This window comes from Hakea prostrata, chromosome 7 (assembly GCF_041222555.1).
Source record: "Hakea prostrata isolate BN-2017 chromosome 7, UWA_Hpros_2, whole genome shotgun sequence".
Taxonomy (NCBI): domain Eukaryota; kingdom Viridiplantae; phylum Streptophyta; class Magnoliopsida; order Proteales; family Proteaceae; genus Hakea; species Hakea prostrata.
Window position 1 is genome coordinate 30,347,324 of NC_142606.1, and position 11,373 is coordinate 30,358,696.

General features: G+C 35.3%; 2 protein-coding genes across 2 annotated transcripts; both read left to right on the forward strand.

Annotated features, from left to right (window-relative positions):
* The first annotated feature begins 1,966 nt into the window (after positions 1-1,966).
* On the forward strand, positions 1,967-2,868 carry LOC149010886 (uncharacterized). The gene is made up of 2 exons (XM_089162496.1): positions 1,967-2,234; positions 2,315-2,868. The coding sequence occupies exons 1-2, from the start codon at positions 1,967-1,969 to the stop codon at positions 2,866-2,868; spliced, it is 822 nt and encodes a 273-aa protein (XP_089018622.1).
* A 629-nt stretch (positions 2,869-3,497) lies between these two features.
* LOC149010887 (uncharacterized) lies at positions 3,498-4,802 on the forward strand. Its single transcript, XM_089162497.1, has one exon. The coding sequence runs from the start codon at positions 3,498-3,500 to the stop codon at positions 4,800-4,802; it is 1,305 nt and encodes a 434-aa protein (XP_089018623.1).
* Positions 4,803-11,373: the final 6,571 nt, after the last annotated feature.

Here is an 11,373-nt window from a genome sequence, read left to right on the forward strand (position 1 = left end):
TAGAGTTTGTCTAGACTTGAAAAAGATTTCTAACCGAAAGAACCTCTTGTTTTGCACCAGAATCTAGACAGTTGGAATGACTCCAGAGTTGAGAAACATGCCTTAAGACAACATTAATTGCTTTAAAAAGGCTAAAGTACAATTACAAGGAAAGCTTAGGTATCAGCAAAATACAATATCCACCAAAAGGCAGAATTACTCTTATCGATAAAATACATTACAAGCATCAGGAAAGTGATTCTCTTTCAGGAAGTCTGGAAGAACATAATTTCATAACAGGTTCAAACTATTAGCAATATATTCGGTCTAAGGGATGAAAATATTATGGAGAAAAAACATTTAGATCAACAACCTCTCACCAAATTGGTGGATGATCTTTCAAATATATCAAGCAGTAAGCAGAAGACCAACAGTAATAGAGAAAAATGGTCTCCCTGCCAATTCTTTTTTGTTTATTAAACTCTATTAAGTAAAAACAAAGAAAAAGGTTTGGCAACCCCTTTGTTTACAACATTTATGGCTTCGCATATCCAAACATGGATTTTGCAATTTTTCTATATTCTTGTCTCCTAGCCTTTCTTCTTCTCACCCCTCCGTGTTTCTCTCTCTTCCCGAGTAAAGAAGATGGAAGAGGTTGCATTGCCCTTTGGAGCCAGTAGACCAATAGTAATAGCTTGACCTATATTAGAAAGGATGTACCAGTTTTCACACTGTAGTACTCTTTACTAGAAATAAAGACTTCTACTCTTGTTGTACACATCAATAAACCACACACTCTGCACTACCTGTATAAATAAATGAAGTTTCTCTTTCTGCATATGTGAATCAAATACTCATTTTGGATTGCTATCTGTATAACTAAATGCTACTACTCATTCTGCACACATGAATAAACCACTCATTCTTCACACAGGAGTAGAACAATAGACCAAACCAAAAATGCCCACTAGGACTCCGTTGACAACAGCACAAAAACAAAGGGTAAATGAAAACAGAAGGCGAAGGAGGCAGGAATTACAACAGAGAGGGCAAGGTCTGCAAATCATCGATCCACCACAGACAAATGAAGGTTGAACAAATCATACAATTGTATATTTGAATAACAACTTTTTAATGTGGAAAACAAATAAGTATTTAACTCAGTTATTAAAAAACAGTCAACACTCAGGAACTGTGAAGCGCAGGGAAAAGTGGTTGCTCAAAGCCCAGATGACGAAAACCATTAAAGTGCAAACAAACCCAGGGGAAACCACAGAACAACCTATACTAGAAGATAGTAAGACCGACAACTATATGAAAAGTGTTATATACATTCCGAACAAAATACACATAAATGAAACCAACATATTAACAAACTCTATATTACATTGCAGATATGAAACCTCAATGCTCAGAGTTACATGTGTTACAAAGAGTTGAAAAATGCACATATTGTGGATCCCAAAAATTAGAACATGAGCCACCTTCATTCTACAGCTCAAATGGGATTGTGATTCTTCCACCAACAACAGTTCCAGACGAGCTGTACCAGCTATTCACATCCCAAACTGAAGAAGCTACACAATTCAGAAGATACATACGAGCATACAATAGCATATTTTCATTCACATCCTTTGGGGTACATCTTGACAAGCAACTGACAAATGCAAAACAAGGCATTTACACATTCAAAGCCCAAGGGCAAGTCTACCATGAGCTTCCGCCAATTGCCATTCATAGCAAAAATAGGCCACATTACTTGCAGCTGTACTTTTATGACACCGATCATGAATTGGACAACAGAATGAAAATTATAGAATCATCCCATCTCAAGGAGCCAATGGTACAAAAGCTAATGTGGATACTTCATACCAACCCTTATAGGAAGTTTTTTAGAAGCCTCAAGGACGTGCCATCATTGGAGAGCCATGAGATAATGATCAGAAGCAACGTACAAATGGACTAGAGAGTATACAATGCACCAACAATGGACCAAGTTGGAGCAATATGGGAAGAAGGGAACAACCCAAACACACATCAGAAATGCGACATCATTATCCATGGCCACTCAGGGAAGACACATCAAGTGCGACATTACTATGGTTGTTATGACGCCTTACAACACCCATTGCTGTTACCAAATGGAGAAGTTGGTTTGCATAGAAAAATCAGGAAAAATTATCAAACCTATGCAGTAGAAAATGAGATAAGTACAGAAGAAGCATTATTCAAGAGCGAAACTGATGACAACGAAGGTATAAATTAAAAGGGAGGAGTGCCAAAATGACACCAACTTAAGAGATACAGACTAATAGCTTTTTATTCTGAAATACAGGATTTAATGAGAATAGAAGAAACATGGTATCACCAAGAGCTTACTATTGCCAAAAGCTACAGATCAATGAGGCAAACCATTCAATTGTTTTACATGCGGGGCGTCTACTGCATCAATTCGTTGTTGACATGTACATAAAAATAGAAGCAACAAGATTGGATTACTACCATTCAAGACAAACAAATATTCGTGCTGAACTTTACCAAGGAATTGTAGATAGCATTTTAGCTGGAGAGACAAGAGGAGAACATGTAGGGAAAAGAATTGTCCTATCAATATCTTTTATTGAAGGCCCAAGAGATATGCGGAAAAGGTATTTCGACGCGATGGCCTTAGTACAACAGTTTGGAAAGCCGGATCTCTTCATTACTATGACATGCAACCCTGAATGGAAAGAGATATTAGAAGAATTGCACCCAGGACAACTTCCACAAGACCGGCCCGATCTTACAGCAAGGGTTTTCAGAGCGAAGCTACAAGACTTCAAAGATCAAGTCTTTAAGAAATCAGTGTTGGGGAAAGTGGCAGCACATGTTCATGTTATAGAGTTCTAGAAAAGGGGTCTACCACATGCACATATATTAGTGATCCTCCAGAAGGATTACAAGCTCACAAGTGCCGATCAATTTGATACAATTGTGTCGGTAGAGATACCAGAAAAAGATAGGTACCCAGACTTATACAATAAAGTCATCAAACACATGATGCACGGCCCATGTGGAGTTCTAAACAATAGGAATGCATGTATGAGAAATGGAGTATGTCGGAACCGGTATCCTCGTCCATTCATAGAGCACACAATCCAAGGACGGGACTCATACCCCATATACAGGAGAAGAAATACTGGGACACAAGAGAGGGTATGCAGGCAAATGCTGGATAATAGGTGGGTAGTCCCCTATAATCCATACCTTCTTACAAGATATGATTGTCACATCAACGTGGAAATTTTCTCTGGACTAAAGGCAGTGAAATATCTCTACAAATATGTGTATAAGGGTCATGACAGGATAGCATTCTCAATGATAAATGAGAACGGGGAAAACCAAGTGGATGAAATCAACCAATTTAGAGATGGAAGATGGGTCTCTGTACAAGAAGCAATATGGCGAATCTTTGAGTTCAACTTAAATGAGATGTATCCTCATGTTATGAACTGTAGTTACATTTACCAAATAAACAAATGGTACGTTACTGGGGAAACAATAACCTACAAAATGTTATTCAATCAGATAACACCGCCAAAACAATGCTTACGAAGTTCTTCAACCTTAATAAAATCTCTGAAGTAGCAAGGCAGCTTCTCTACAAAGACATACCCAAGCACTATGTGTGGAACAAACAAGGCAAATGTTGGTCACCAAGGAAGCTACAAGAATCAATTGGTCGTGTCAATTTAGCCAATTCTATAGAAGGCGAACGATTCTATCTAAGGCTACTCCTAAATCACATCAAAGGCTCCACCTCATTCCAAGACCTCCTATGCGTCAACGGCATAGAATATCATAGCTTTAAAGAGGCAGTGCAAAGAAGAGGTATTCTTAAAAGTGATGATGCAATATCGGAAAGTCTTAAAGAAGCAACACATATCCAGATGCCAACAGTAATTCGAAAGCTTTTTGCACTAATACTTGTGTACTGTGAACCAGCAAATGTCAGGAGGTTATGGGATGAAAACATAGAAGCTATGTCTGAGGACTATAAGAATCAGAATGTCTTGCCTAACCACATCATGCTAGCCTACAAAGATATACACAACTACCTACACATGGGCAAAAACATCAAAGACTATGACCTGCCATTGTTCGAAGAACAACCTACCCAAGACAAAGCAAAGGAAATCAGAGATGAATATGCTCTACAAATACCAGCAGAAGACTATGAAGCTCCCCAAAAACTCAACTCTGAACAGAAGGCAGCTTATACATTAATTCTACAGCACGTGGAACACAACAAGAATGCCATATTCTTCATCGATGGTCCAGGAGGCACAGGGAAAACTTACTTATATAGAGCTCTTCTAGCAACCATAAGATCAAAGGGACAAATTACTATAACAACTGCGACATCAGGAGTAGCTGCTGCCATAATGCTAGGGGGTAGAACAGCACACTCAAGATTTAAAATACCCATAAATATCAATGATACAACTATGTGTAACTTCTCTAGACAAAGTAGCATAGCAGAGTTGATTCGTCAAGCAAAGCTAATTATTTGGGATGAAGCACCAATGGCTAAGCGACAAGCAATAGAAGCAACAGATCGGACATTCCAAGACATTTTGGGCAGCAAAGACACTTTTGGAGGGAAAACATTTGTATTCAGAGGGGATTTTCAACAAGTACTACCAGTAGTACCTCGGGCAACTAAAGCAGAACAAGTGGATGCAAGCTTAGTGAAGTCGTATTTGTGGCACAAGATGATGAAGATACAACTTCGAACTAACATGAGAGCAAGAATAGACCAAAACTCAGCAACTTCCTATTGAGAGTGGGAAATGGGGAAGAAGGAAGTCATTCAGATGGCTTAATTAACATACCAAATGAGATGCTTGGTACAACATTCGAAGAAGCTTCAGGTGAAGATGAGCTAATAAAAGTAATGTTCCCGTCGCTGCAGCATGATGCACAGTCAGTCACATACATTAAGAATCGAGCAATCTTGGCAACCAAAAATGAATTGGTCGATTGGATAAATGAGAAATTTATTCACCAATTCCTAGGTGATGAAGTAATATACTACAGCTTTGACACAGCAGCAGATGATGCAGAAACACATTACCCACAAGAGTTCCTAAACTCACTAGCTCCTAATGGCCTTCCTCCACATAAATTGGTCCTCAAGAGAAACTGCCCAATAATGCTGCTCCGCAATCTGGATCCAGCACATGGGGAATGCAACGGCACAAGATTAATCCGCAGAGACTTCAGGCATAATTTAATACTAGCTGAGATTACAACGGGCCAATTTACAGGCACTCTTGTGCCCCTACCAAGAATACCATTATGCCCGGCTAAAAATGAAGGGTACCCATTCCATTTATGAAGAGAACAATTTCCTATAAGGCTATGTTTTGCAATGACAATAAACAAATCCTAAGGATAGACAATTCCATACATAGGGATTTATCTACCCCAACCAGTATTCTCACATGGACAACTATATGTTGCACTGTCAAGAGGTATCTCCATGGCAACAACAAAGGTCTTACTAAATAAATCAACTGGAAGAAAGGAGGACAAATGCTGCACGAAGAACGTGGTTTACAAAGAGGTCTTACTACCAGCTGAGTACGTTTCTTATTCAAACAACAACCCCAGACCCAAATGTAACAAGTTTTACATAACAATATTAACAAGCATAAAACTTAACCAACACATCTTCGATTTGGATGCAGGGAACCACGACAACGACCATTACTTCTCAGAGACCACCAGCAAGCAGACATGGAGAACGGCACAAATAACAATTATCACTGAAATGGAACTTCACCCAACTACTCCAACAGCTATCATTATAGCATGACTTGCAGAAGTACTTTGCAAAATGGCAAACACCCATATCTAGAATGCCTAAACTACTGATCTCAAATGTAAAAGGTATCTGTAACCTACATTCTTCCTTCCTCAATGGCTATTGTGTCTAACGCAAATTGGCCCATTGAATAAGTTAATTATCAATAACCATCGTTCCAAAACCATTTGGATGTGTCTATGAGTAATAAACCTTCTTTCTGCAACTTCACATTTTCTTCATTGCAATGTCATCACCTAAACATCAAAAGAAATGTTAGCATTATTATAATTTACAAAACACAGAGTGGAACTCTAAGGGGGTTCAAATTCCAAAGGCTTCCAATAGGATTTACAAATCCAGAATCAACATATGGTAAATGAATAATAAATTTGGGTTCGATATTTATAGGATAACTGATCAACTTTAAAAATGAAAATTGGAATTCATAAAGAATTTAAAGAAATACCGTATAACCATCTAACAACTCCATCTGTAGCGGAGGCAAACTTTTAGTAATTAATAAATGTAATTCACACACCCTAACATGTAAACCATAATACAATAATATAACATTTATCAAACACAACTGAATCTCTTATGAGATTGCATTCATCATCTCCTTCATTACTATGATAGCCTTCCAACAACTGTCACTACAAAATTAATCCTGATAGCCTCATTCATGCGTCATTTCTTCAAATATATAATGATCAATACCTAATATGTTACACTTCTCCATCATTGCATACTGTTCTATAATGATATACACTGTAGAAGTGGTTTGTAATAATGCTATATCGAAATGATGAATATGGGTATAATCTCTTCATACGTTGTGATTAAAACATGATTGTTATACCCCCAACTTATACTAAATTAGTATTATTTTGTCAAATTTACTCTTAATTATTATACAAAAGGGACAATCACATTAATCTTTCGGTCTCTTTACAGAGAAGCATGCCAAGGTGTATCAAGGTACCCAAGGCCATTAAGACTCAACAGCGATGTCTAATGGTCAATGGAATGATTGATAATTTGCTCTGCCTAAAGATGATTCCAGATAAAAAAGCAGATGATTTAGTTTGTCTTGCAAATTTTATTATAAAATTTAATGAAAATTTGCAACATATAGTATGGGAAGGTGGCTTATTAAGTGATATACAAAAATATATGACCCTTAGATCTGTCTTACCTACACCAACTGAGAAGGCCGCTCTAGAATCACTATGGAAAAAAGAAAGTACAAATGGAAGTTATAAAAATCTTGTAAAAGGTTTTTTTACAGAGTATGTCTCCCTGGTTGCAAAGAAAGCTTCATGTGCTTCTTTAGGATTACATACCCGTTATCATGGAAGATGAACAATTTTGGCCCACCCAAAGCTACCTAAAGTGAATTACAAACTTTCATGTATATACTGAATAAGCAATTAATTGAATCCATCCCTGTAAGATGTAAGGAAATTCAATTCCAATAAATGTACGTTATGTTATTCAATGGCATGTTATTCTCTGTATTCCATGTCAACTTTTCTTATCTGAATTCTTTTTCCTACTATAATTATTCTAACAGTATGACTACCGTGACATTTATTAATATAGGATACACTGAATTTATCAATACGAATTTCATTAAATCATAGGTATGCTCGAGGTTCATAGATATGGGTATGGTATGGTGGAACTAGGTTGAGGATTCAAAACAAAGAACATGGTATTACAGGCCTAACGATTGTATCCAAATCTAACCATTTCACTTAATAGGCTGGATCAGATCTAGCTCATGTCGTCGGCTCACCGCCCCCCTTTTTCGCCCTCTTCAATTAGTGAAGCTACTGAACTCAGGCATCTTATCCCTATTCCACTAATCATTTTCAATGCACCATCTCATGGATCACAATTCCATGGATCACCGCCAGCTCCCTCTACTATTCCATGTCCCTTTTGCGCAACATTACTGATACAAAACAAAGACATCAACAACAGGCTGACGTTGGTTGGTGCTTCTCAGCTTTATTTCCTTATTCTTGTACAACCGGGGAAAAAAATGAACGCGAAATAGACTAAGAAATTAAAAGAATACAATGAATGAAATCCAATCAAATATTCAAATCTTCATTTACAATTACTCATATAAATCCTAAGAATTTCAATTTGCATTGGATATTACTCTATGAGAATTACAAAGCCATTCTGTTCTGATATTAAACGATCGTGATATCACATGGTTTACACGTTACTCGTTCAACACCATTTGAAATGTTTAAAATGGGTCATACTTTGAATGTTTAAACAGGAAGATGCTTGTTAAACACAAAGATAAAAAATTTACATTCGATGCCAACATAATAATCACAACCTCAACAAAACAACACTACACCACGTGCATATACACGTAGTTTTTTTCTAGTATTCCTAGAAATGTCAATTCTATGGTTGACTCTTTGACAAAGGTGGCTTTGTTGGTAGAGCTTCCGATAGTATGTCTTTTGGCAATCTTTGGCTTAATCAATTGTGTAGTGTTGATGCCAATGCCTGTAAAAATTCTTTGATTCAATAAATTCATTTTCTACCAAAAAAAAAAAAAATAGAGTTTTCGATAGTGTGTCTTTTGTCAATCTTTGGCTTAATCAATTGTGTAGTGTTGATGCCAATGCTTGTAAAAATTCTTTGATTCAATAAATTCATTTTCTACAAAAAAAAAAAAAAAAAAAAAGTCTTTGTGTAAGTACTACTACTCTTCCCCTATGCCTAATTAGAATGTATTTTCTGATATAATTCTAATAGTTGCAAGTGTTTGCACTCTTAGGATAACAAGTAAATATGGAATTTTTTTTGTTTATTGTGGACATCTATACGTAACATAGCGGATACTAGCCCTTTTGACAGAAAGTTGGAGGTTGTTCTGAAGGAAATACTATGGGACTAAAGAAAATGAAAGCATGTAGATTATAGTTCTCGCAGCTATTGACATTGTCAGGATAGTTTCTACAATGTTACCTAGTCCTAAATATACATGTTAGTCGTTTTATTTAGCATCATTGCTGGTTAACATCTCAAATGATCTTTCCGCTGTTAAGATTTCTCAATTCTCTAATAAGTTCATTTTTTTAGATCTCCAACTTTGAGTATGCATACTTAATCAATGGAATGAACTATGAACCTTTTACATATACTAGTCATGTATTTTGACTTTTTAGTATTTAATGAAATCCGTCAGCATTATGTATATATATATACACATATTCATAAAAAAGTATATTTTTTGTCATTTTATAGGGTTGAATGGTCATGTACATCAATTTTTTTCATATTAGAAGTTATGTGCACGATCATGCAGTGTTGTTTTTTTCCCAATTTTTCTAATATAATCAAATTCTATTCCTATTAAATATCTATCTAACTATCAAAACTATTAATAAAAGAACTACATGGATCATCCAAGCATAACTTTTTTCCTTTTATTATTTTACTTTTTTATCTACAAGTTAGAATAAGAAAGTAATACTTATCTTTTTCTTTTTTAAGAAACTTTTTGAGTAATTATACTAAAAAAATTATCTATTTTCTTCATATAAGTATTTTTATTTTCACATCAAGCCTTTTAAAAGAGTTATAGAATAAATTTATGATTTTATTTTGCATTGTTGAAAGACATAAAAATTAAGGACAATGAGGTCATTTTATAGAATAAAAAAAGAACATTACAAAATGAGTAGAAAAGTATATACATTCATAGAATAAGATTTTTTTATTTTTTATTTTTATTTTTTTTTAAATTTTCATTCCTATGATGTAAATCTCTTAAATCTATCATTAATTGAAAGACAATGAATTATTGTTTTGTTGTGTAAAATAAATACAAAGGTACCAACATAAATGTGACATATATATTTCATGAGGGGGAGCAAAGCAATAATTTTGTACACTTCAATTTTTCAGTACCAAAACAACAATATTATTTTTCCCTTATCCAAAAACTCTCATCCATTTCTCGAAACAATATCTAACAATGTTCCTTTTAGTTATTTTAAATTATTTTGGTTTGCATTAGTTGGGGTGCAATCTTAAAGGTTTCAACTAACTGATCTTAGGGTGAAGACACATTTGGTACCTGTATTGCACAAATTAGAGTGTCTAAATACCTTAAAGAAAGTACCTATGATATGTTTAATGAAATATCGTGATTACTACAATCTTTCAAGTGTTCGTGCAGATTCTTCTACAAATTCTCAAGGCCTATAATTTGCAGAGACTTACCATTACCCCATATCTTTAAAAACCATTTGTTATCGGTTAATATGTCATGTTTGCATATTTCAAAATACCCAAACTGACCCTAAGTAGGATTATTACTACTTTACCATTAACCTAAAAAAATTTGATTCCACTCACACGGTTTTAAAAAGTGAGTGAAGACATACCTTTTCACCCATCTTTTTCATTTTTCAAAATAAAATACACACCCCAAAACTCAACTCCACCCCAATTCTCCATTTAAGTAGTGACTCGACTCCAACCTATCCTCTAAAATAGTTAGAAGTTTGTTTACCAAAAAAATAATAATTAGAAGTTACGGTGTAAATCTGATACTGAAACTATATGCTAATACAGAATTGATAAGCGTAAAACCGTATCCCAGTTCTTCATTTTGAAAATTAGTACGATACAGTATAAAAAGGTTTTGAATTCTGATAGGGTTTGACCGTATCGAATTACAATACCAAATCTTAAAGGGGGTAAAAGTGTTATTTGTGTTCATGCCGTTTTCTTATTATAGTCGCACTGTTGTCCCCCATACAAATTTCATACCGAAATAATGATATAGTGTCGGTAGAAAGTAGCTATGGAATCAATACGGTAAATTTTGATTTTCAAAACCCAAATTTGATACGTAGGAATATCGTACTGATTCACACCCTTAGATTTCCATCTCCATTTTTTCACCCACAAAACTGCATCGAATTTATTTGATGTGAAAATATGGCAGCCCATCTAAGGGTGTCAAAACCTAACCCAAACCGTTAAAACCGGTCCAAATCGAAGCTTAATGGGCTGTGTTTGGGTTGAACAACCTCAGTCCGCATTGGTTTGAGCTGGTCCAGGGAGCCCATGTGTGGCCCGCTAGCCTGAACTATTTGGCCCGAAACCTACCTGAACTAGCCGGTTAAACCCCTTATAAATAAGTAAAATAAAATTAATTTAAATGTAAAAAACAGGAAAACCCCCAAGTATCCATTTGTTTTCTTTAATTATTTTGCTTTGGAATATGCAAACAATAAACCTATCAAAGCCTTCGCCATTTGGAAGATGGGCTTAGTAAATATTTAGCAAGTGTATTATCATTTGAAAATCTTTAATGTTTTATTTTAATCCATTTTTACAACTGTCAGGAAGGGGAGGAGAATAAGCAAAGACTACCCACTAAAGTTCATCAAGATGTCAGCTTTCTTTTGTATATTAGTTCTATAATTTTATAATTTTTACTTCTTTATAGAAAACAAGTTTTTGGTTTTGAACACCTAACACGAGAGACTTGGAGA

Coding starts and splice junctions, on each gene's coding strand:
- LOC149010887 (XM_089162497.1), top strand. CDS start 3,498: ATGGTACGTTACTGGGGAAACAATAACCTACAAAATGTTATTCAATCA.
- LOC149010886 (XM_089162496.1), top strand. CDS start 1,967: ATGGACCAAGTTGGAGCAATATGGGAAGAAGGGAACAACCCAAACACA. Junction 2,235..2,314: donor CGAAACTGATGACAACGAAG/GTATAAATTAAA, acceptor TCTGAAATACAG/GATTTAATGAGAATAGAAGA.